General features: G+C 52.7%; 1 protein-coding gene across 2 annotated transcripts; it reads right to left on the minus strand.

Moving 5' to 3' along the window:
- On the minus strand, nt 1-27,660 carry LAMTOR4 (late endosomal/lysosomal adaptor, MAPK and MTOR activator 4). 2 transcript variants are annotated; one of them, XM_069767370.1, is made up of 4 exons: nt 27,577-27,660; nt 16,457-16,537; nt 15,733-15,847; nt 1-230 (listed from the first exon to the last, which is right to left on the minus strand). In XM_069767370.1, the coding sequence occupies exons 1-4, from the start codon at nt 27,577-27,579 to the stop codon at nt 133-135; spliced, it is 297 nt and encodes a 98-aa protein (XP_069623471.1). In that variant the 5' UTR covers nt 27,580-27,660; the 3' UTR covers nt 1-132. The 2 variants fall into 2 exon arrangements, with proteins under 2 accessions (XP_069623471.1, XP_069623470.1); XM_069767369.1 differs by having other exon boundaries at nt 27,559-27,594.

Here is a 27,660-nt window from a genome sequence, read left to right on the forward strand (position 1 = left end):
AAGTCCAGAAACGTTTAATAACCTTTATACATAAAGCAAAACAACCCCGGAGGGTCCGTCTCCTGGACGAGCCCCCCGGATTTACTTTCTTCTATACAAATGTGATGCAGCAGAGGACGACGGGAACGAGGGTCAGACGCTGATCGGCTCCCGCACCACGTTCTGACGTTTCACCACGTAGATCTTCTGTCCGGAGATGGTGACGAGGAAGGAGTGCTCCCCAAAAACAACTGCAGGGGGCAGAAGAGAGAGAGAGGGGGGTTTAGTAATAGGTCCTGGGGATAGAGCCTGTGTGTTACACAGCATGGGATTGGCTAGAATGGCCACCGTAGGGAGGCAGACGCACGCAGGCACCGCCATTGGGAACGAGGCACACGCAGGCGCAGCCACCATCGGGAGAGAGACGCACGCAGGCGCGGCCGCCATCGGGAAAGAGACGCACGCAGGCGCAGCCACCATCGGGAAAGAGACGCACGCAGGCGCAGCCACCATCGGGAGAGAGACGCACGCAGGCGCGGCCGCCATCGGGAAAGAGACGCACGCAGGCGCGGCCGCCATCGGGAAAGAGACGCACGCAGGCGCGGCCGCCATCGGGAAAGAGACGCACGCAGGCGTGGCCGCCATCGGGAAAGAGACGCACGCAGGCGCGGCCGCCATTGGGAAAGAGACGCACGCAGGCGCGGCCACCATCGGGAAAGAGACGCACGCAGGCGCGTCCGCCATCAGGAAAGACGCACGCAGGCGCGGCCGCCAGCGGGAAAGACGCACGCAGGCGCGGCCGCCAGCGGGAAAGACGCACGCAGGCGCGGCCGCCATCGGGAAAGAGACGCACGCAGGCGCGGCCACCATCGGGAAAGAGACGCACGCAGGCGCGTCCGCCATCAGGAAAGACGCACGCAGGCGCGGCCGCCATCGGGAAAGACGCACGCAGGCGCGTCCGCCATCGGGAAAGACGCACGCAGGCGCGGCCGCCATCGGGAAAGACGCACGCAGGCGCGGCCGCCAGCGGGAAAGACGCACGCAGGCGCGGCCGCCAGCGGGAAAGACGCACGCAGGCGCGGCCGCCATCGGGAAAGAGACGCACGCAGGCGCGGCCACCATCGGGAAAGAGACGCACGCAGGCGCGTCCGCCATCAGGAAAGACGCACGCAGGCGCGGCCGCCATCGGGAAAGACGCACGCAGGCGCGGCCGCCAGCGGGAAAGACGCACGCAGGCGGGGCCGCCATCGGGAAAGAGACGCACGCAGGCGCGGCCGCCATCGGGAAAGAGACGCACGCAGGCGTTGCTGCCATCAGAGCTGTGCCCAATGGTCAGAGCCCCTGTAATCCCACGGCAGGCACCTAACATTGGCCCTCATGGCTGCTGTCCTGGAGCCACCACTGCGCAGGGGCAGAGGATTGCGCTATTCCTGTACAGAGTTACTGCAGCGTCACAGATGATGGATCAGAGGAAAAGAAAAAGGTTCAACACTGGAAACATGCACAAAACACATTGGGTGCAGCAGTATGGCCTTCTGTGGTGGACGCCATCTTTGTACCCCCAGAGGAGAAGGTCACTTATTCTACAAGTTACAGTACGAGCGACCATCATAGAATCAAAGTCATTACAAGGACAAAAAAAAAAAATAGAATTATTCTTACCGTTAATTCGGTTTCTAGTAACCCACCACGACAGCACACCTGGAGGATGTTACCCCTTTCCTAATAGGGACAGGAAATTGACAAGAGGTTAAATAACCCCTCCCTCATCCTCCCCTCAGTGTTATTATAAAGGACCACAGGAGAATGAATGCTTCAAATTATATTTATTCTTTTCAGAACGTATATTAAGCAAAGGGAGGGATTACTCCTGCTGTCGTGGTGGGTTACTAGAAACCGAATTAACGGTAAGAATAATTCTATTTTCTCTAGTAACCCCCCACGACAGCACACCTGGAGCAGTACCCAAGAGTAATTTTTAGGGAGGGACTACAGCACTAAGGACTTTTTCTCCGAAGGCTAAGTCTTCTTTTGACATCAGGTCAAGCCTGTAATGTTTGGAGAACGTATGGACCGAGGACCACGTAGCCGCTCTGCATATTTGCTCGATGGAAGCACTGGCTTTCTCGGCCCAGGAGACAGCTGTTGCTCTAGTAGAATGGGCTGTGAGCTTTTCTGGTGGTGGAAGGCCTTGAATTTGATAAGCCTCCAGGATTGCTCTTTTGATCCAATTTGCAATTGTGGATCTGGAAGTCTTCTTCCCTTTATTCTGGCCGAGAAGATGAATAAACAGATTTTGATCCTTTCTAATCTTCTCTGATGCATGAAGATAATAGAGTACCATTCTTCGAACATCCAAAGTATGGAAATGTTCCTCTTCCTCATTCTTTGGTTCTTGATAGAATGATGGAAGAATTATCTCCTGCGATTTGTGGAAATCGGAGACGACCTTTGGGAGAAAGGATGGGTCTAATCGTAGAATAAGCCTGTCCTGAAGAATCTTCATGTAGGGCTCATTGATTGACAGGGCTTGTAGTTCACCCACTCTTCTGGCTGTTGTTATAGCTACCAGGAAGGTGGTCTTCCAAGCGAGTTTATCCATGGTTATGGAAGATAAGGGTTCAAATGGTGGCAGTGTAAGTCCTTTCAGGACTATATTCAGGTCCCAGGATGGAACTATATTTATGGGTCTTGGAGATATGCGGGATGCCGCCGTCATGAATCTTCTTACCCATCTATGGTTGGCTAGAGACTGGTCAAAATAAGAGCTCAAGGCTGCCACTTGTACCTTGAGGGTGCTGGGTCTGAGACCCTTCTCCAGCCCATCTTGTAGAAAATCCAGGATCTTGGCTAGGTTTGGTTTATCTGGGTTAGGTTGCTCAGGAGCACACCACGTGATGAACGTCTTCCAGATCTTTTGGTAAATAGAATTAGTTACCGTTTTGCGACTTTTTTGTAATGTTTCAATTACTCTCTTTGATAGTCCTCTAGTTCTCAGAATTGAGAATTCAGAAGCCAGGCATTTAGGTGTAGCCTCTCGGGATCTGGATGCAGTATTGGCCCCTGGTAGAGAAGGTCTTTGACCGGTGGAAGTGCTATTGGCCCATCTATCTTTAGACTGATGAGGGCCCCAAACCAACCTCTTTTGGGCCAAAGTGGAGCCACTAGGATCACCTTGAGTTTTTCTGCCCTTATTTTCTGCAGGACTTTTGGTAGGATCGGCAATGGCGGGAACGCGTATGCTAGCGAGAATGTCCATGGCTGGACCAATGCGTCCACAGCTAACCCCGGATTCATCGGATCTAGCGAGAAGAACTGGTCTACCTTTGTGTTCTGACTGTTCGCGAACAAGTCCACTTCTGGCTGTCCCCATCTTTTGACTAGTATCTGAAAGACTTCTGGGTTTAGGCTCCATTCTCCTGGATGGACCTCTGTTCTGCTCAGGAAGTCGGCTTGTACGTTTATCTCCCCTTTTATGTGTAGGGCGGATATGGAGAGAACATGTTCTTCGGCCCACGAAAATATTCTTGCTGATATTCTTTTTAGATCTTCGTGTCTTGTACTTCCCTGGTGGCGAAGGTGGGCAACTGTTGTCATGTTGTCTGAGTATATTTTTAAGTGGGAATTTTGTACAAGAGTTACCGCCGCTTTGAGAACTTCTTCTACTGCTTTTAGTTCCTTGAAATTCGAGGATTGTTGTGCTATTTCGGCTGACCAGAATCCCTGGAATATGTGCTGGTCTACCGTAGCTCCCCAACCTTTTCCACTGGCATCTACTGTTATGGTCACTGCTGGGACCTGCAACCAGGGAACTCCTTTCATTAAGTTCTCTTTTTGTAGCCACCATGTTAATGAGGACTTTACATGCGGTGGTATCCGGATCTTTTTGTCTAGAGAACCTGGGGATCCGTCCCAGCTTGACAGAATATGAGTCTGAAGTATCCTGGTGTGGGCTTGAGCCCATGCCACCATCTGGATGCAAGATGTCATGGTACCTAGAACCGACATGGCCCATCTTAGAGATACTCTCTTCTTGTCCCGCAATGTTCTTATCCTTGATGTAAGCAGGGACCGTTTTTGTTCGGGCAAGAAAGATGTTTGTCTGTGGGAGTCTAATAAGACCCCTAAAAAGATCTTTGTTGTGGATGGAACCATATCCGATTTTTTGGGGTTTATCACCCAACCCAGAGATGACAGGATCTGGACTGTTGTTTGAAGATGTTCCTGTAGAATTGGAACCGTGGGAGCCACTATCAAGAGGTCGTCGAGGTATGGGATTATGCATATCCGTCGACTTCTGATGTACGCCATCACCTCGGACATGACCTTTGTAAAGATCCTTGGAGCTGATGATAGTCCGAATGGGAGGACATTGAACTGGAAGTGGTCTATGACTTCTCCTCTGGTGACTGCAAACCTTAGAAATTTCCGATAGGTTGGATGGACTGGGACGTGATAATATGCGTCCTGTAAGTCGATGGTTGCCATGACGAAGTCTTGCCCTATTAAGGGTACTGTCGATCTGACGGACTCCATTCTGAATCTTCTGTAGGTTACATATTGATTCAGCGGTTTCAGATTGATTATCATCCGATGGGTTCCGTTTGGTTTCCTTATCAGAAATAGGCTGGAATAATGGCCCTTGTTTCTTTCGTCTTTTGGGACTGTGGAGATCACGTTGTTGATTAAGAGATCTTCTATCCCAGTTCTCAGGGTGGACTGTAGTTTCGGTGTTGATAACGTTGTAGTTTTCATTCTTTTTTGGGGATATGATATAAACTCTATTTTCATCCCCTCTTTGACCAATCTTAAGGTCCACTGATCCACACCGATCTCTTGCCAGACTGGGAGGAAGTTCGAAATCCGACCCCCCACTATGACGGCGTCATTGCTTTCTCTGGTTTTGGGGTTGTGAAAGAAAAAGATTCCTGTCCTTCCCTCCTTTCGGATAGCTCCAGCGACCTGTTTTACCCTTTCCTCTGTATTGAGGAGTATGCTCCTGCTGAGCGCGGAAGGGTCTTTTCCTAGGGTTTCTAGGTTCTGGTAAGGTCTTTTTCTTGTCTGAAGCCTTCTCCAAAAGGTCATCCAAGGCTGGTCCAAACATATACTTTCCTTTAAAAGGAATAGAACACAGCCTCATCTTGGAAGTCATATCCCCAGACCAGGATCTTAGCCAGAGTGCACGCCTTACCGAGTTTGACAGTGCGGAAGATCTCGCCGTCACTCTCACGGATTCTGCAGAAGCATCTGCTAAAAAGCCTGTTGCTTTCTGGAAGATAGGCAAGGAGGCCAGAATATCTTCTCTCGGAGTACCTGAGGACAAGTGCTCCTCTAGCTGCCCCAGCCAGCGATGCATCGATCTAGCCACGCAAGTGGATACGGAATTGATGTTCAGTAAAGACGCTGACGTTTCCCACGACTTCCTTAGTAGTCCGTCCATTTTACGTTCCAGAGGGTCTCTCAGTTGGGAGGCATCCTCGAATGGTAGCGTGGTCTTTTTGGCTACTCTGGCAATCTGGACGTCCACTTTTGGAACTTCAGACCAGCATGACGCTGTCTCAGCATCCACAGGAAATCTGTCTTTGATTTCTGCTGGAGTAGTCAGCTTCTTTTCTGGGGATTCCCACTCGTCCAGAACTAAATCCCGGATGTTTTGGTGAATAGGAAATACCTGACGCTTCCTAGAACGAAGTCCTCCAAACATCTCTTCTTGTACTGACTGGGCCGTCTTCTCTTCCTCAACCTCCATAGTTTTCCTTACAGCCGTAAGGAGTTCTTCTATATCAGATGAAGAGAAGTAGTATCTCTCTTGCTGGACAGTTTCAGAGTCCAGGGATAATTCACCCTCCTCTGGGGGTTCGTCCGACGTCTCTCCTTGAGAGTCCTCCTGCTCTTCCTCCTGTGGATTAAGTTTCCTTTTCTTAGCCTCAGGAGGGGCACTAGGAGATGGTGTAGGCTGGGAAAGAGTGGCCAGAGATGTTTTAATCTCCTGCTGGATTAAGGTTTTAATCTCTTCTATCAGGGATGGCTGTTCCTCTCTGATTATTTTGTCTGTGCATTCTTTGCACAATGATTTCTTGTATGAAGAGGACAGCTTCTTCATACAAACTGCGCATTTGCGGGAAGTTTTTGTTTTACTTCCTGATGTGGGTTCCTTGTCCCCCTAAAAAAGAAGGGGAGAAGGAATCATAAGACTACAACCCACATCAGGGAAAGGACACCCTGGGCCAGATTACTTACTGGGGCCGGGATGGTGCTGGGATCTGCAAGAGCAGAGCGCGAGGCAGACGTCTCCATGATTTCACCACACTGTGGTCTTACCTGAGACGTCTTCTTGTCCGGGGCTCTTAAATAGGCGACCGGACACAGCACCTGTCCTCCTGTGAGAGGACCTCCTCCTCTAATGTCCGGATGTGGGGGGAGAAACCGCCGATATCCACGCTAACTGTCATGCGTTCCAGCGTGGAACGCAAAGGGAGCCTCCTGAGTACCGAAGCCGGCCGGCGTCTGACGTCACTTCCTGCCGCCGGCTTCAGACCGGAAGCCCCCATCGCGCGCACAGCGCTGGAGGAGGAGAGGGGCTGGAGAGCTCAGGGAGGCCTCCAGCCGAAGAATGCCGCCCAGACCTTGCCTTATCGGTGCGGACTGGTGGCGGAAGTCCCGAGTCCGGAGAGACGGGAGCAGCGCTCGGGGAAGAGAGGTAAGTCTGCTCCCCAGCTGCCCGGCATGGAATCTCTACTCCCCCCGGTGACCGCTGCCGGCACAGCACACCTGGGATGACCTCTTCATCCCTAGTAGGGACAGGAAAAAACACTGAGGGGAGGATGAGGGAGGGGTTATTTAACCTCTTGTCAATTTCCTGTCCCTATTAGGAAAGGGGTAACATCCTCCAGGTGTGCTGTCGTGGGGGGTTACTAGAGAAAAAAAATCAATTTTTAAATCATTTTTTCTTTGTATTAGAAAATACCGGATTACGTACCGGTAATGCTCTTTTATAGAGCCCACGACAGCACCCACTAGAGAGAGGGGATCCGCCCCTAGGAACAGGAAACCTACAGAGAGATAAAAGGGGCGGCCCCCCCTCGCTCCTCAGTTGTTTTACAGAGAATAGGAGGAACCGCCGCCAGGTTTTAGTTAACAGGTTCGGGTATATCCATATATATACATATTTACAACCTCATACTATATTTTCTAATATTTACACCTCACCAAACAAGCACCATGTGCAACTATATACAGAAAAGGGAGGGATGTGAACGGGTGCTGTCGTGGGCTCTATAAAAGAGCATTACCGGTACGTAATCCGGTATTTTCTATTCGCCACGACAGCACCCACTAGAGAGAATTGCAGAGACTATAGACTGGGTGGGTTTACTGAGTCAAGGACCGATACACCAAAAGTCAGATCAGAAGCAGAGGATAGATCTAATCTATAATGCTTATAGAAGGTATTAGGTGAAGACCAAGTTGCAGCCTTACATATAAGGTCTATTGGTACATTTGCCCTTTCTGCCCAGGAAGTCGACAAGGCTCTTGTAGAGTGCGCTCCCACATGCATTGGAGGATCTTTCCCTCCAGCTTTATACGCCAAGATTATTGCCTCTCTGATCCAGCGAGATAATGTGTTCTTTGTGACTCCGGCACCCTTGGTTTTACCCTGGAAAGACACAAAGAGAGCCCTACTCTTCCTCCAGTCCCTAGTTCTCTCTAAATAGGCTAAGACAGTCCTTTTTACGTCTAGGGTGTGAAGTCTTTCTTCTTCTGGAGTTGAGTGGTTCTCATAAAAGGTAGGTAACTGGATCTCCTGGGATCTATGAAAGGTAGAAGCCACCTTAGGGAGATAACAAGGATCTGTTTTTAAAAGTATCCTATCTGATGTTACCACAAAAAAGGGAGGATCTATAGATAAAGCATGAAGATCACTTACTCTTCTGGCAGAAACTAATGCCACTAATAATACCGTTTTTAAAGAAATATTTTTTAGTGAGGCTGCATGGAGAGGCTCAAAAGGTGATTGAGTCAATGCATTTAGGACTATTGATAGATCCCACTGAGGAACCCGAGGTATGCTAATTGGTCTCGATCTCTCACAGGCTGATATAAACCGGGATATCCATTTATTTCCTGCTACATCAAAATTAAAAAGAGCTCCTAAGGCTGACACCTGTACTTTCAGAGTGCTTACAGAGAGTCCTAATTCCAGACCTTTTTGTAGAAATTCCAATATTGGAAATATAGGAATATCAGCGGAAAGTTGTGTAGTATGGAATTGAAGGAATTTCCTCCAAATTCTGACATAAATCCTGGTAGTTGAGGGTTTTCTACTTTTCATCAGAGTATCTATTAACCCACTAGAAAACCCCCTGAGATTTAGTAACTGCCTTTCAAACTCCATGCAGTTAAATTCATGCCCTTTGCCTGAGGATGAAGGAACGGACCCTGAGAGAGCAGGTCCTTGGATTGAGGCAGAATCCACGGGTCCGACACTGACATCGCCCTCAGCCATGAGAACCATGGCCTTTTGGGCCAGAATGGGGCTATTAATAGAATTCTTGCTCCTTCTTCTCTTATTTTTCTTATTACCAAAGGTAGTAGATTCAATGGAGGAAAAGCATATGCCAGGTCGAAAGTCCAGGGCACTTGGAGGGCATCGAGTATGTCCGGCTTGTCCTCTCTGTTTAGAGAGGCAAACATCCTGACCTGTCGGTTGGCTCTTGTGGCAAACAAGTCTATTTGAGGAATACCCCATTGCGCTGTTATCATTTTGAAAATTTTTCTGTTTAGCATCCATTCCCCTTGATGAAGGGTGTGACGGCTCAGAAAATCGGCACGAAAGTTGTCTGTGCCCCTGATGTGAACTGCTGATAGTGATAGCAGATGACCTTCGGCTAATTCCATGATGTCTGATGCCAGCTGCCTGAGTCTGTCCGACCGCGTACCTCCTTGATGGTTTAAGTAAGCTACTGCCGTGGTGTTGTCGGAGAACACTCTTGTGTGAGAGCCGCTGAGCTGAGGAAGAAAGTGAAGTAGGGAATAATATATTGCCCTCAACTCTTTGACATTTGAAGAACTATCTAGTTCCGAACTAGACCAAAGATCCTGAACCCACTGATCCTTAAAATGTGCCCCCCAGCCTTTAGGACCAGCATCTGTGGTCACTATACTAGAGGGGGAAATTATCCAGAGAACCCCTTTTGAAAGGTTTTTCTGATTTAACCACCACCTAAGGGAGTATAATACTTCCGTTGTTAGATAAACTGTTCTATCCAGACAGCCTCTATTCTTAATGTCCTCCTCTAATATAAATTTTTGTAGAGGCCTAGTATGAGCCTGTGCCCACTGGACCGCAGGGATACACGATGTCAGAGAACCTAGTAATGACATGCTCTGTCTGAGTGACATACTACGATTTTCTATTGCTAAAGATACCTTATCAACTATGGAGAATTTCTTATCCTCAGGCAGCTTACAAATCTGGTCAGCTGAATCTAGAAGGAGCCCTAGGAATTTCTGACACTTAACCGGCTGAAGTCTAGATTTTTCCCAATTAACCAGCCACCCCAGGGATTGTAAGGAAACCACTACTTCCCGTAACCTCTGCTCACACTGTAGGGGGTCTTTACCCACAATCAATAGGTCATCTAGATATGGAATGACTAAAGTATCTTTTACTCTTAGGAAAGACATAACTTCCAATAGCAATTTTGTGAAAACCCTTGGGGCCATGGATAATCCGAAGGGCATCGCCTTATATTGTAGATGACGAATTTGTCCCTCTATACAGACTGCTACCCGAAGGAACTGCTGGAATAAATGATGTATAGGAATATGATAGTAAGCATCCTTAAGATCCAATACTACCATGTAACAGTTTGGAAATAAATTCTTTATGGCTGAACGAATGGATTCCATTTTGAATGTTTTAGGCCTTATAAAGGAGTTCAGCTTTCTTTAATTATGGTTCTGAAAGAGCCATCCGGCTTATTAATCAGAAACAAGGGAGAATAAAATCCCCTCCCCCTCTGGGAAGATGGGACTTCCACTAGGACTTGTTTGCGTAGGAGGGTTTTAACCTCTGTTTCAAGCGCCTCTTGCTGAGGCCTGGATCTTAAGGTGGTAAGGAGGAAGGAGTCCGGTGGAGTTCTAATAAAGTCTAATGTGAGGCCTGAAGATATTAATTTAATGGCCCAAGTATTTATTGTTATCTCTTCCCATTGTTGCCTAAACTGTTTTAATCTTCCACCCACTGGAGGAATATAATTACTGGAATTTGTCGGCTGGCTTGAATGGACGTTTATTAAACAGGTTTCCTTTTTGTTTAAAATCCTTATTGTTCCATCTGTCTCTGAAGCCTCCCTTCTTTCCGAATGGTGGCTTCCTGAACGCCCTTCTGTAAGATGGAACAAAGGGATTAGGGAATCCTTTTTTCCTTTCACCTGCCTTCTTGAGTATATCGTCAAGGACTGTTCCAAACAGGTACTCACCCTGACAGGGTATGGCACATAATTTTGATCTAGATTGGGCATCTCCTTTCCAGTTTTTTAGCCATAAAGCCCGCCTAGCCGTGTTGGAGATATTAGCTGTTCTGGCCGCCAGACGTAGGGAGTCAATAGAGGCATCCGATATAAAGGCAGCCGCACCCTTGATCAAAGGGATAGACGCTCGTAACTTCTCCCTGGATACACCATTTTTAATATTTTGCTCCAGCTGATCCAGCCAGACTAACATTGATCTGCCAGTACATGTGGCTGCAATTGCCGGTTTGAATGCCGTGACACAGGCCTCCCACGATTTTTTAAGGAGCGCATCTGATTTTCGGTCCATGGGATCTGTTAAGGAACCTGCATCTTCCACGGGCAAGGAGAACCGGCGAGATGTAGATGCAACTGCAGCATCGACCTTTGGTATTTTGGTCCATGTACTTAAATCTTCGTCATCAAATGGGTAGCGCCTTTTACAGGGTATTGGTACAAAACCTTTTTGACCTTTACCCCATTCCTTCTTAACGAGGTCCTTTATGGCCTGGTTTATTGGAAACACGTGGCCTTTCCGTTGGGAAAGACCAGCAAACATGATTTCCTGTGGTGTTTGGGGTTCTTTTGACTCCGATACCCCCATCGTATTTCTCACCGATTTAACCAAGTTGTTTATGCCTTCAGTTGGAAAGCAAACAAAGTCTTCTTCCCCTGAAGAATCAGACAGTTTAGAGACCTCAGAGTCGACCTCCCCACTCTCTGCTGACGTGTCAGCTCTAGGTGAGGATACTCTTCTTTTCTTTTCCTCGGTATTAATCGAGGAAGAACCGCCTCCTAACGACTGAAGTTCTTCCCTAATTATGAGCCGTATCTCGTTCATTTTCACCGATTCCTCCTGCCGTAAGGTGTTATCTATACATGCCTGACATAGACTCTTAGTATAGGAGTCAGGCAGGGGTTCGGTACATATAGCACATTGTTTGTGCTTACTCTTTCCCGTCCTTTTTGCCTAAAATAATACAAGCAAAGGAATCAATATATACTTCAGTGAAGTATGCTTACACTCACCCAGCGTATTAATTTTACCGGCTGCGGGGTTGTCTTAGTTTGGGATGTGGAACGGGATGATTTTCTTCCCGATTTATCAGTGGAGTCACTTAACTTAAAGTGTCCACTGCTGTTTTTCCTGGTTTCGCTACTAGGTACTAGTGGCTCTTCCATGGAGTGCACACGGACCTCCTCTTGGGATGACATAATGCACACTGACTGCACTTCTAATCCTGACTTTTATAGTGTAGCCACTCCTGCATACATCCCCATCCTGTTTTTTTTTTTTTACTCACAAGACCGGCATCCAGACGCTGGGATCGCATGGGGGAATCCAATATGGCGGTTCCCCCGGAAATGGTACTCTGACACCGCGACCCCGGAAGTTCAAGCTTCCTTCCATGGGACGCCGACGCTACTGCGCATGCGCCCGCGTCTCTGCAAACCGGAAGCGCTCTCAGCGCTGCTTCCCACCATGTCGCCTCTTACCTCTGGAGGGAACGGAGGGAAGATTCCCCAGGGATACCACACCGCTGCTCAGCTCCACTCAGGAGGGCATTACCACAGGTATCCACACTGCGCCGTGCCTTTCATTAGCACTTACCCAACGGTGTCCCAGCAGGGAGACCGTTGGTACCTTCAGGCTTCCCTGTCAGCCGCACCAGATGAGGGGGGAGCCCGCAGGAACATTCCCCCGACACTGTCCACCTGCTCTGGGACCCCTGTCGCTCAGCAGAGTCGATACAGGCGGTAGCCCAGGCAGGTCTTCCTCTTCTTAGCCATAGAGTTTTTCTCTGTGGGTTCCCTTCTAGGAACAGGAAACCAACTGAGGAGCGAGGGGGGGCCGCCCCTTTTATCTCTCTGTAGGTTTCCTGTTCCTAGGGGCGGATCCCCTCTCTCTAGTGGGTGCTGTCGTGGCGAATAGAAAAAAATAAGATTAAAAAGAAGAAAAAATAAATCAAAATGATATTTTCACATATATACATTTGATATTCTGCCGATTTTGCCAGTTTTCCCACCTACAAAGAGAATGGAGAGGTATGTAACGTTTATCGCAGGTACACTTCACTTGTGACACCGAATCTAAAAAAAAAAAAAAAAAAAAAAAAATCACCCTGTATGATTTTTCATAATTAATTTGCATATTATTGCATTAACTAAGTATCTGATCACCGACCAACCAGCAAGAATTCAGGATCCTGCATTGTCCCATAGACTTGTATTAGCGACGTATCGACACGTTTCGTCCGACTTGCTCTGGATCCTGCGGAATTTGACGGACTGTCTTTTCAAAACAACGTTCCATGAAACGTTTGTCTGCAGTGTAAAAACGTTTCCCGACGCCTCCTGCGGCATACGTCGTTGCACAGAAAGGGAGCCTATGGACACTGGATCCTGCGCACACTGTGAGACGCAGGAATCCAGTGACGGATGCAGTTTTTACATCTGACCATGCCTGGAAGCCTATTCCAACCCGGGGAAAAAGTCTCTCAGAAATATATACCTGTAAATTCAGCCCGGGAGTCATGCGACGCATCCGTCATAACACTGTTTCCACTAATTTTACAACGTCCGTCGATACGTCTGTTCACTGCAATCTGACGCAGGACGAGCGACGGCAGTGTGAAAGAGGCCTTAGTTTTTCCTATACGAAGCCTCCTACTCTGCACTCATTACCTGGATTAATTGTTCCTGTTTGACCTCGTTACCTGTATAAAAGACACCTGTCCACACACTCAATCACACTCCAACCTCTCCACCATGGCCTAGACCAAAGAGCTGTCTAAGGACATCAGGAACAAAATTGTAGACGTGAGCAAGGCTGGGATGGGCTACAGGACAATAGGCAAACGGCTTGGTGAGAAGGCAACAACTTGACAGAATTATTAGAAAATGAAAGAAACGCAACATGACTGTCCTTGGTCTGGGGCTCCATGCAAAATCCATGAAAGGTCAGGAATCAGCCAAGAGCTACACAGGAGGGCCTGGTCAATGACCTCCATAGAGATGGGAACACAGTCTCAAACATTACCGTTAGTAACACACGACGCAGTCATGGACTACAATCCCAAAGGTCCCCCTGCTCACATCAGCACATATCCAGGCCTGGGAGAAGGTCTTGTGGTCAGATGAGACCAAAGTAGAACTTTTTGGTATCAACATCACCCGCCATGTTTTAAGGAAGAAGAATGAGCACAACCCCAAGAACACCATCCCAACCGTGAAGCATGGTGGGGGGGAAACATACTTTAGGAGTGCTTTTCTTCACAGGAGAGAGGATGACTGCACCATGTTGAAGGGAGGATGGATGGGGGTCATGCATCACAAGATTTTGGCCAACAACCTCCTTCCCTCAGTAAGAGCATTGAAGATGGGTTGTGGTTGGGTATTTCACAATGACCATGACCTGAAACACACAAACAGGACAACCAAGGAGTGGCTCCGTAAAAGGCATTTCAAGGTCCTGGAGTGGCCTAGACAGGCTCAAGACCTGAATCCAATAGAAAATCTTTGGAGGAGCTGAAACTCAATGTTACCCAGTGACTGCTCCCAAACCTGAAAGATCTGGAGAAGACCTGTATGGAGGAGTCAGGAAAAATCCCTGCTGCAGTGTGTGCAAACGTTGTCAAGAACTACAGGAACCACCTGACCTCTAACTGCAAACAAAGGTTTCTGGACCAAATATTAAGTTCTGTTTTTCTATTGTATCAAATACTTATTTCATGCAATAAAATGCAAATTAATGATATAAAAATCCTACAATGTGATTTTCTGGATTTTATTTTTAGATTCTCCCACAGGTGAAGCATCCCTACGATAAAAATTACACCTCTCCATTCTGTGTAGGGGTTAAAACTAGCAAAATCAGGAGTGTAGCAGATACGTATGTTCCTCGTCCTGCAGAATCCGGTCACTTTTCCTGCACACTGAACCCTGCAGACACTAAACTCAGATGTCGATGGTGGATTGTGGACATTTCCCGCTTCACAGCCCATTATACGGGACATGAAGGCGCCACCGCGGATTACACCGGTCACACACAGTAAGAGACATCACCGCAGATCACACCGGTCACACACAGCAGGAGGCGTCACCGCAGATCACACCGGTCACACACAGTAAGAGACATCACCGCAGATCACACCGGTCACACACAGCAGGAGGCGTCACCGCAGATCACACCGGTCACACACAGCAGGAGGCGTCACCGCGGATTACACCGGTCACACACAGCAGGAGGCGTCACCGCGGATTACACCGGTCACACACAGCAGGAGGCGTCACCGCGGATTACACCGGTCACACACAGTAGGAGACATCACCGCAGATCACACCGGTCACACAGCAGGAGGCGTCACCGCAGATCACACCGGTCACACAGCAGGAGGCGTCACCGCAGATTACACCGGTCACACACAGCAGGAGGAGTCACTGCGGATTACACCGGTCACACACAGTAGGAGGCGTCACCGCAGATCACACCGGTCACACACAGCAGGAGGCGTCACCGCGGATCACACCGGTCACACACAGCAGGAGGCGTCACCGCGGATCACACCGGTCACACACAGCAGGAGGCGTCACCGCGGATTACACCGGTCACACACAGCAGGAGGCGTCACCGCGGATTACACCGGTCACACACAGCAGGAGGCGTCACCGCGGATTACACCGGTCACACACAGCAGAAGGCGTCACCGCGGATTACACCGGTCACACACAGCAGGAGGCGTCACCGCGGATTACACCGGTCACACACAGTAGGAGGCGTCACCGCGAATTACACCGGTCACACACAGTAGGAGGCGTCACCGCGGATTACACCGGTCACACACAGTAGGAGGCGTCACCGCGGATTACACCGGTCACACACAGCAGGAGGCGTCACTGCGGATTACACCGGTCACACACAGTAGGAGGCGTCACCGCGGATTACACCGGTCACACACAGTAGGAGGCGTCACCGCGGATTACACCGGTCACACACACAGCAGGAGACGTCACCGCGGATTACACCGGTAACACACACAGCAGGAGACGTCACCGCGGATTACACCGGTCACACACAGTAGGAGGCGTCACCGCGGATTACACCGGTCACACACAGTAGGAGACGCCACTGACAAGCGGATGATAAATATCATTATTGGAGGAAAAAAGCAGACCAAACAGCAAGGGGTTAAACAATATGTCCGCCGTCTCCCTCAGAGGTCAGCGAGTGTGGTCTCACCGCTCATCCGCTTGAATGGGACCTGATCTCCCAGGACGTGGAAGCTGCAGGCGGTGGTCACCATCTCCCGGATCACCCCGGCCAATCGCTCGTCATTCTCCAAGTCACCAGCGCTCTGCGGACAGGAAGGAGGCGGTCACAGGCCAGAGAATAGGGGGTGTCTAGGCTGCAATCACGGCCACGTATTTACCGCCTGCTCCCCGCACTCACCCTCCCATCTTCGCCGCCTGCGCCCCGCACTCATAGCCCCATTTTCCAGCCTGCGCAACTCAGCCTCCCATGTTCCCCCCTGCGCCCCGCACTCACCCTCCCGTGCTCCCCCCTGCGCCCCGTACTCACCGCCCCGTGCTCCCCCTGCGCCCCGCACTCACCGCCCCATTTTCCAGCCTGCGCAACTCACCCTCCCGTGTTCCTACCTGCGCCCCGCACTCACCATCCCGTGTTCCCCCCTGTGCCCCGCACTCATCCTCCCGTCTTCACCGCCTGCGTCCCGCACTCACCGCCCCGTGTTCCCGCCTGCGTCCCGCACTCACCGCCCCGTGTTCCCGCCTGCGTCCTGCACTCACCGCCCCGTGTTCCCCCCTGCGCCCCCACACTCACCGTCCCGTGTTCCCCCCTGCGCCCCCGCACTCACCCTCCCGTGTTCCCCGCACTCACCACCCTGTGTTCCCCCCTGTGTCCTGCACTCATCCTCCCGTCTTCACCGCCTGCGCCCCGCACTCACCGCCAGCACGCCGTCCTCGCTCATCACCAGGTAGCCCTGCTGCTCCGGGATCCGCTCCAGCCCCTGTGTCAAGGTGGAGGTCTGAGGAAAGATCACACACAATCAATGACCCACTGCTCAGCCAGAGCCACCTGCTGCAGGAACTAAAAGGGGAAGCTAGCAGTAAAGAGTGGAATAGCCCAGAGCCAAGGATGAAAGCGTTAAGACAGAGCCCCCCGCCATCAATATACCAGAGACAGAGCCCCCGCCATCAATATACCAGAGCCCCCCCCGCCATCAATATACCAGACAGAGCCCCCCACCATCAATATACCAGAGACAGAGCCCCCCGCCATCAATATACCAGAGACAGAGCCCCCCGCCATCAATATACCAGAGACAGAGCCCCCCCACCATCAATATACCAGAGCCCCCCGCCATCAATATACCAGAGACAGAGCCCCCGCCATCAATATACCAGACACAGAGCCCCCGCCATCAATATACCAGAGACAGAGCCCCCCGCCATCAATATACCAGAGACAGAGCCCCCCGCCATCAATATACCAGAGCCCCCCGCCATCAATATACCAGAGCCCCCGCCATCAATATACCAGAGACAGAGCCCCCACCATCAATACACCAGAGCCCCCCCCGCCATCAATATACCAGAGACAGAGCCCCCCGCCATCAATATACCAGAGACAGAGCCCCCACCATCAATACACCAGAGCCCCCCGCCATCAATATACCAGAGACAGAGCCCCCACCATCAATACACCAGAGCCCCCCCGCCATCAATATACCAGAGCCCCCCGCCATCAATATACCAGACAGAGCCACCCGCCATCAATATACCAGAGACAGAGCCCCCCGCCATCAATACACCAGAGCCCCCCACCATCAATATACCAGAGACAGAGCCCCCCGCCATCAATATACCAGACAGAGCCCCCCACCATCAATATACCAGACAGAGCCCCCCACCATCAATATACCAGAACCCCCCCGCCATCAATATACCAGAACCCCCCCGCCATCAATATACCAGAGCCCCCGCCATCAATATACCAGAGACAGAGCCCCCTGCCATCAATATACCAGAGACAGAGCCCCCCGCCATCAATATACCAGAGCCCCCCACACCATCAATATACCAGAGACAGAGCCCCCACCATCAATACACCAGAGCCCCCCCCGCCATCAATAAACCAGAGACAGAGCCCCCCGCCATCAATATACCAGAGACAGAGCCCCCACCATCAATACACCAGAGCCCCCCGCCATCAATATACCAGAGACAGAGCCCCCACCATCAATACACCAGAGCCCCCCACCATCAATATACCAGAGACAGAGCCCCCCGCCATCAATATGCCAGAGACAGAGCCCCCCACCATCAATATACCAGAGACAGAGCCCCCCACCATCAATACACCAGAGCCCCCCGCCATCAATATACCAGAGACAGAGCCCCCCACCATCAATACACCAGAGCCCCCCGCCATCAATATACCAGAGACAGAGCCCCCGCCATCAATATACCAGAGACAGAGCCCCCACCATCAGTACACCAGAGCCCCCCCGCCATCAATATACCAGAGACAGAGCCCCCCGCCATCAATATACCAGAGACAGAGCCCCCACCATCAATATACCAGAGCCCCCCCGCCATCAATATACCAGAGACAGAGCCCCCCCACCATCAATATACCAGAGACAGAGCCCCCCAACATCAATATACCAGAGACAGAGCCCCCACCATCAATATACCAGAGACAGAGCCCCCACCATCAATATACCAGAGCCCCCCCCGCCATCAGTATACCAGAGACAGAGCCCCCCCACCATCAATATACCAGAGACAGAGCCCCCCACCATCAATATACCAGAGAGAGCCCCCCGCCATCAATATACCAGAGACAGAGCCCCCGCCATCAATATACCAGAGACAGAGCCCCCACCATCAATATACCAGAGCCCCCCGCCATCAATACACCAGAGCCGGAGCCCCCACCATCAATACACCAGAGACAGAGCCCCCCACCATCAATATACCAGAGACAGAGCCCCCCCGCCATCAATATACCACAGACAGAGTCCCCACCATCAATATACCAGAGACAGAGCCCCCCGCCATCAATATACCAGAGACAGAGCCCCCGCCATCAATATACCAGAGACAGAGCCCCCACCATCAATATACCAGAGCCCCCCACCATCAATATACCAGAGACAGAGCCCCCCGCCATCAATATGCCAGAGACAGAGCCCCCCACCATCAATATACCAGAGACAGAGCCCCCGCCATCAATATACCAGAGACAGAGCCCCCCGCCATCAATACACCAGAGCCCCCCACCATCAATATACCAGAGACAGAGCCCCCCGCCATCAATATGCCAGAGACAGAGCCCCCCACCATCAATATACCAGAGACAGAGCCCCCGCCATCAATATACCAGAGCCCCCCCCGCCATCAATATACCAGACAGAGCCCCCCACCATCAATATACCAGAGACAGAGCCCCCCGCCATCAATATACCAGAGACAGAGCCCCCGCCATCAATATACCAGAGACAGAGCCCCCACCATCAATATACCAGAGCCCCCCGCCATCAATACACCAGAGCCGGAGCCCCCACCATCAATACACCAGAGACAGAGCCCCCCACCATCAATATACCAGAGACAGAGCCCCCCCGCCATCAATATACCACAGACAGAGTCCCCACCATCAATATACCAGAGACAGAGCCCCCCGCCATCAATATACCAGAGACAGAGTCCCCACCATCAATATACCAGAGACAGAGCCCCCGCCATCAATATACCAGAGACAGAGCCCCCACCATCAATATACCAGAGACAGAGCCCCCCGCCATCAATACACCAGAGCCCCCCACCATCAATATACCAGAGACAGAGCCCCCCGCCATCAATATGCCAGAGACAGAGCCCCCCACCATCAATATACCAGAGACAGAGCCCCCCACCATCAATACACCAGAGCCCCCCGCCATCAATATACCAGAGACAGAGCCCCCCACCATCAATACACCAGAGCCCCCCGCCATCAATATACCAGAGACAGAGCCCCCGCCATCAATATACCAGAGACAGAGCCCCCACCATCAGTACACCAGAGCCCCCCCGCCATCAATATACCAGAGACAGAGCCCCCCACCATCAATACACCAGAGCCCCCCGCCATCAATATACCAGAGACAGAGCCCCCCACCATCAATACACCAGAGCCCCCCGCCATCAATACACCAGAGACAGAGCCCCCCGCCATCAATACACCAGAGACAGAGCCCCCCGCCATCAATACACCAGAGACAGAGCCACCACCATCAATACACCAGAGCCCCCCCGCCATCAATACACCAGAGACAGAGCCCCCCGCCATCAATACACCAGAGACAGAGCCCCCCGCCATCAATATACCAGAGACAGAGCCACCACCATCAATATACCAGAGACAGAGCCCCCCGCCATCAATACACCAGAGACAAAGCCCCCCGCCATCAATACACCAGAGACAGAGCCCCCCGCCATCAATACACCAGAGACAGAGCCCCCCGCCATCAATACACCAGAGACAGAGCCCCCCGCCATCAATATACCAGAGACAGAGCCACCACCATCAATACACCAGAGCCCCCCCCGCCATCAATACACCAGAGACAGAGCCCCCCGCCATCAATACACCAGAGACAGAGCCCCCCGCCATCAATACACCAGAGACAGAGCCCCCCGCCATCAATACACCAGAGACAGAGCCCCCCGCCATCAATACACCAGAGCCCCCGCCATCAATACACCAGAGCCCCCCCGCCATCAATATACCAGAGACAGAGCCCCCCGCCATCAATACACCAGAGACAGAGCCCCCCGCCATCAATACACCAGAGCCCCCCGCCATCAATACACCAGAGCCCCCCCGCCATCAATATACCAGAGACAGAGCCCCCCGCCATCAATATACCAGAGACAGAGCCCCCCGCCATCAATATACCAGAGCCCCCCGCCATCAATATACCAGAGACAGAGCCCCCCGCCATCAATACACCAGAGACAGAGCCCCCCGCCATCAATATACCAGAGACAGAGCCCCCCGCCATCAATACACCAGAGACAGAGCCCCCCGCCATCAATATACCAGAGACAGAGCCACCACCATCAATACACCAGAGCCCCCCCCGCCATCAATACACCAGAGACAGAGCCCCCCGCCATCAATACACCAGAGACAGAGCCCCCCGCCATCAATACACCAGAGACAGAGCCCCCCGCCATCAATATACCAGAGACAGAGCCCCCCGCCATCAATATACCAGAGACAGAGCCCCCCACCATCAATACACCAGAGACAGAGCCCCCCGCCATCAATACACCAGAGACAAAGCCCCCCGCCATCAATATACCAGAGACAGAGCCCCCCGCCATCAATACACCAGAGCCCCCCCGCCATCAATATACCAGAGACAGAGCCCCCCGCCATCAATATACCAGAGACAGAGCCCCCCGCCATCAATATACCAGAGACAGAGCCCCCCGCCATCAATATACCAGAGACAGAGCCCCCCACCATCAATATACCAGAGACATAGCCCCCCGCCATCAATACACCAGAGACAGAGCCCCCCGCCATCAATATACCAGAGACAGAGCCCCCCGCCATCAATATACCAGAGACAGAGCCCCCCGCCATCAATATACCAGAGACAGAGCCCCCCACCATCAATACAGAGACAGAGCCCCCCCGCCATCAATACACCAGAGACAGAGCCCCCCACCATCAATATACCAGAGACAGAGCCCCCCGCCATCAATATACCAGAGACAGAGCCCCCCGCCATCAATATACCAGAGCCCCCCGCCATCAATATACCAGAGACAGAGCCCCCCGCCATCAATACACCAGAGACAGAGCCCCCGCCATCAATATACCAGAGACAGAGCCACCACCATCAATACACCAGAGCCCCCCCGCCATCAATACACCAGAGACAGAGCCCCCCGCCATCAATATACCAGAGACAGAGCCCCCCGCCATCAATATACCAGAGACAGAGCCCCCCGCCATCAATATACCAGAGACAGAGCCCCCCGCCATCAATATACCAGAGACAGAGCCCCCCACCATCAATATACCAGAGACATAGCCCCCCGCCATCAATACACCAGAGACAGAGCCCCCCGCCATCAATATACCAGAGACAGAGCCCCCCGCCATCAATATACCAGAGACAGAGCCCCCCGCCATCAATATACCAGAGACAGAGCCCCCCACCATCAATATACCAGAGACAGAGCCCCCCGCCATCAATATACCAGAGACAGAGCCCCCACCATCAATACACCAGAGACAGAGCCCCCCACCATCAATATACCAGAGACAGAGCCCCCCGCCATCAATATACCAGAGACAGAGCCCCCACCATCAATACACCAGAGCCCCCCGCCATCAATATACCAGAGACAGAGCCCCCCGCCATCAATATACCAGAGACAGAGCCCCCCGCCATCAATACACCAGAGACAGAGCCCCCCCACCATCAATATACCAGAGACAGAGCCCCCCGCCATCAATACACCAGAGACAGAGCCCCCGCCATCAATACACCAGAGCCCCCGCCATCAATACACCAGAGACAGAGCCCCCCGCCATCAATATACCAGAGACAGAGCCCCCGCCATCAATATACCAGAGCCCCCACCATCAATACACCAGAGCCCCCCGCCATCAATATACCAGAGACAGAGCCCCCCACCATCAATACACCAGAGCCCCCCGCCATCAATATACCAGAGACAGAGCCCCCGCCATCAATATACCAGAGACAGAGCCCCCACCATCAGTACACCAGAGCCCCCCCGCCATCAATATACCAGAGACAGAGCCCCCCGCCATCAATATACCAGAGACAGAGCCCCCACCATCAATATACCAGAGCCCCCCCGCCATCAATATACCAGAGACAGAGCCCCCCCACCATCAATATACCAGAGACAGAGCCCCCCCACCATCAATATACCAGAGACAGAGCCCCCCACCATCAATATACCAGAGACAGAGCCCCCACCATCAATATACCAGAGACAGAGCCCCCACCATCAATATACCAGAGACAGAGCCCCCCCACCATCAATATACCAGAGACAGAGCCCCCCGCCATCAATATACCAGAGACAGAGCCCCCACCATCAATATACCAGAGACAGAGCCCCCCGCCATCAATATACCAGAGACAGAGCCCCCGCCATCAATATACCAGAGACAGAGCCCCCACCATCAATATACCAGAGCCCCCCACCATCAATATACCAGAGACAGAGCCCCCCGCCATCAATATGCCAGAGACAGAGCCCCCGCCATCAATATACCAGAGACAGAGCCCCCCGCCATCAATACACCAGAGCCCCCCACCATCAATATACCAGAGACAGAGCCCCCCGCCATCAATATGCCAGAGACAGAGCCCCCCACCATCAATATACCAGAGACAGAGCCCCCGCCATCAATATACCAGAGCCCCCCCCGCCATCAATATACCAGACAGAGCCCCCCACCATCAATATACCAGAGACAGAGCCCCCCGCCATCAATATACCAGAGACAGAGCCCCCGCCATCAATATACCAGAGACAGAGCCCCCACCATCAATATACCAGAGCCCCCCGCCATCAATACACCAGAGCCGGAGCCCCCACCATCAATACACCAGAGACAGAGCCCCCCACCATCAATATACCAGAGACAGAGCCCCCCCGCCATCAATATACCACAGACAGAGTCCCCACCATCAATATACCAGAGACAGAGCCCCCCGCCATCAATATACCAGAGACAGAGTCCCCACCATCAATATACCAGAGACAGAGCCCCCGCCATCAATATACCAGAGACAGAGCCCCCACCATCAATATACCAGAGACAGAGCCCCCCGCCATCAATACACCAGAGCCCCCCACCATCAATATACCAGAGACAGAGCCCCCCGCCATCAATATGCCAGAGACAGAGCCCCCCACCATCAATATACCAGAGACAGAGCCCCCCACCATCAATACACCAGAGCCCCCCGCCATCAATATACCAGAGACAGAGCCCCCCACCATCAATACACCAGAGCCCCCCGCCATCAATATACCAGAGACAGAGCCCCCGCCATCAATATACCAGAGACAGAGCCCCCACCATCAGTACACCAGAGCCCCCCCGCCATCAATATACCAGAGACAGAGCCCCCCACCATCAATACACCAGAGCCCCCCGCCATCAATATACCAGAGACAGAGCCCCCCACCATCAATACACCAGAGCCCCCCGCCATCAATACACCAGAGACAGAGCCCCCCGCCATCAATACACCAGAGACAGAGCCCCCCGCCATCAATACACCAGAGACAGAGCCACCACCATCAATACACCAGAGCCCCCCCGCCATCAATACACCAGAGACAGAGCCCCCCGCCATCAATACACCAGAGACAGAGCCCCCCGCCATCAATATACCAGAGACAGAGCCACCACCATCAATATACCAGAGACAGAGCCCCCCGCCATCAATACACCAGAGACAAAGCCCCCCGCCATCAATACACCAGAGACAGAGCCCCCCGCCATCAATACACCAGAGACAGAGCCCCCCGCCATCAATACACCAGAGACAGAGCCCCCCGCCATCAATATACCAGAGACAGAGCCACCACCATCAATACACCAGAGCCCCCCCCGCCATCAATACACCAGAGACAGAGCCCCCCGCCATCAATACACCAGAGACAGAGCCCCCCGCCATCAATACACCAGAGACAGAGCCCCCCGCCATCAATACACCAGAGACAGAGCCCCCCGCCATCAATACACCAGAGCCCCCGCCATCAATACACCAGAGCCCCCCGCCATCAATATACCAGAGACAGAGCCCCCCGCCATCAATACACCAGAGACAGAGCCCCCCGCCATCAATACACCAGAGCCCCCCGCCATCAATACACCAGAGCCCCCCCCGCCATCAATATACCAGAGACAGAGCCCCCCGCCATCAATATACCAGAGACAGAGCCCCCCGCCATCAATATACCAGAGCCCCCCGCCATCAATATACCAGAGACAGAGCCCCCCGCCATCAATACACCAGAGACAGAGCCCCCCGCCATCAATATACCAGAGACAGAGCCCCCCGCCATCAATACACCAGAGACAGAGCCCCCCGCCATCAATATACCAGAGACAGAGCCACCACCATCAATACACCAGAGCCCCCCCCGCCATCAATACACCAGAGACAGAGCCCCCCGCCATCAATACACCAGAGACAGAGCCCCCCGCCATCAATACACCAGAGACAGAGCCCCCCGCCATCAATATACCAGAGACAGAGCCCCCCGCCATCAATATACCAGAGACAGAGCCCCCCACCATCAATACACCAGAGACAGAGCCCCCCGCCATCAATACACCAGAGACAAAGCCCCCCGCCATCAATATACCAGAGACAGAGCCCCCCGCCATCAATACACCAGAGCCCCCCCGCCATCAATATACCAGAGACAGAGCCCCCCGCCATCAATATACCAGAGACAGAGCCCCCCGCCATCAATATACCAGAGACAGAGCCCCCCGCCATCAATATACCAGAGACAGAGCCCCCCACCATCAATATACCAGAGACATAGCCCCCCGCCATCAATACACCAGAGACAGAGCCCCCCGCCATCAATATACCAGAGACAGAGCCCCCCGCCATCAATATACCAGAGACAGAGCCCCCCGCCATCAATATACCAGAGACAGAGCCCCCCACCATCAATACAGAGACAGAGCCCCCCCGCCATCAATACACCAGAGACAGAGCCCCCCACCATCAATATACCAGAGACAGAGCCCCCCGCCATCAATATACCAGAGACAGAGCCCCCCGCCATCAATATACCAGAGCCCCCCGCCATCAATATACCAGAGACAGAGCCCCCCGCCATCAATACACCAGAGACAGAGCCCCCGCCATCAATATACCAGAGACAGAGCCACCACCATCAATACACCAGAGCCCCCCCGCCATCAATACACCAGAGACAGAGCCCCCCGCCATCAATATACCAGAGACAGAGCCCCCCGCCATCAATATACCAGAGACAGAGCCCCCCGCCATCAATATACCAGAGACAGAGCCCCCCGCCATCAATATACCAGAGACAGAGCCCCCCGCCATCAATATACCAGAGACATAGCCCCCCGCCATCAATACACCAGAGACAGAGCCCCCCGCCATCAATATACCAGAGACAGAGCCCCCCGCCATCAATATACCAGAGACAGAGCCCCCCGCCATCAATATACCAGAGACAGAGCCCCCCACCATCAATACAGAGACAGAGCCCCCCCGCCATCAATACACCAGAGACAGAGCCCCCCACCATCAATATACCAGAGACAGAGCCCCCCGCCATCAATATACCAGAGACAGAGCCCCCACCATCAATACACCAGAGCCCCCCGCCATCAATATACCAGAGACAGAGCCCCCCGCCATCAATATACCAGAGACAGAGCCCCCCGCCATCAATACACCAGAGACAGAGCCCCCCCACCATCAATATACCAGAGACAGAGCCCCCCGCCATCAATACACCAGAGACAGAGCCCCCGCCATCAATACACCAGAGCCCCCGCCATCAATACACCAGAGACAGAGCCCCCCGCCATCAATATACCAGAGACAGAGCCCCCGCCATCAATATACCAGAGCCCCCGCCATCAATACACCAGAGCCCCCCGCCATCAATATATCAGAGACAGAGCCCCCCCACCATCAATATACCAGAGACAGAGCCCCCGCCATCAATACACCAGAGCCCCCGCCATCAATACACCAGAGACAGAGCCCCCCGCCATCAATATACCAGAGACAGAGCCCCCGCCATCAATATACCAGAGCCCCCGCCATCAATACACCAGAGCCCCCCGCCATCAATATATCAGAGACAGAGCCCCCCGCCATCAATATACCAGAGCCCCCGCCATCAATACACCAGAGCCCCCCACCATCAATATACCAGAGACAGAGCCCCCCGCCATCAATATACCAGAGACAGAGCCCCCGCCATCAATATACCAGAGCCCCCGCCATCAATACACCAGAGCCCCCCACCATCAATACACCAGAGCCCCCCACCATCAATATACCAGAGACAGAGCCCCCCGCCATCAATATACCAGAGACAGAGCCCCCGCCATCAATATACCAGAGCCCCCCGCCATCAATATATCAGAGACAGAGCCCCCCCACCATCAATATACCAGAGACAGAGCCCCCCGCCATCAATACACCAGAGACAGAGCCCCCCGCCATCAATACACCAGAGACAGAGCCCCCCGCCATCAATATACCAGAGACAGAGCCCCCCCCGCCATCAATATACCAGAGACAGAGCCCCCCGCCATCAATACACCAGAGCCCCCGCCATCAATACACCAGAGCCCCCCACCATCAATATACCAGAGACAGAGCCCCCGCCATCAATACACCAGAGCCCCCGCCATCAATACACCAGAGACAGAGCCCCCCGACATCAATATACCAGAGACAGAGCCCCCGCCATCAATATACCAGAGCCCCCGCCATCAATACACCAGAGCCCCCCGCCATCAATATATCAGAGACAGAGCCCCCCCACCATCAATACACCAGAGCCCCCCGCCATCAATATACCAGAGACAGAGCCCCCCACCATCAATACACCAGAGACAGAGCCCCCGCCATCAATATACCAGAGACAGAGCCCCCACCATCAATATACCAGAGCCCCCCGCCATCAATATACCAGAGCCCCCCGCCATCAATATATCAGAGACAGAGCCCCCCCACCATCAATATACCAGAGACAGAGCCCCCCGCCATCAATACACCAGAGACAGAGCCCCCCCCGCCATCAATATATCAGAGACAGAGCCCCCCCCGCCATCAATATATCAGAGACAGAGCCCCCCGCCATCAATATATCAGAGACAGAGCCCCCACCATCAATACACCAGAGCCCCCCGCCATCAATACACCAGAGACAGAGCCCCCCACCATCAATATACCAGAGATGGAGCCATTATTACCCCACCACCACCACGCACCATATTTGCTGCGACTACTCCCGAGTCCCGACTGCTGCCGGCGATTCTCCCCGCCCCTCCTGCTTCCTATAGGATGGTCACAGA

Source organism: Ranitomeya imitator, chromosome 4, assembly GCF_032444005.1.
Source record: "Ranitomeya imitator isolate aRanImi1 chromosome 4, aRanImi1.pri, whole genome shotgun sequence".
Lineage (NCBI taxonomy): Eukaryota > Metazoa > Chordata > Amphibia > Anura > Dendrobatidae > Ranitomeya > Ranitomeya imitator.

Coding starts and splice junctions, on each gene's coding strand:
- LAMTOR4 (XM_069767369.1), bottom strand. CDS start 27,579: ATGGTGCGTGGTGGTGGTGGG. Junction 16,538..27,558: donor TGGTGCGTGGTGGTGGTGGG/GTAATAATGGCT, acceptor ATCTTTCCTCAG/ACCTCCACCTTGACACAGGG. Junction 15,848..16,456: donor GCGAGGACGGCGTGCTGGCG/GTGAGTGCGGGG, acceptor TCCTGTCCGCAG/AGCGCTGGTGACTTGGAGAA.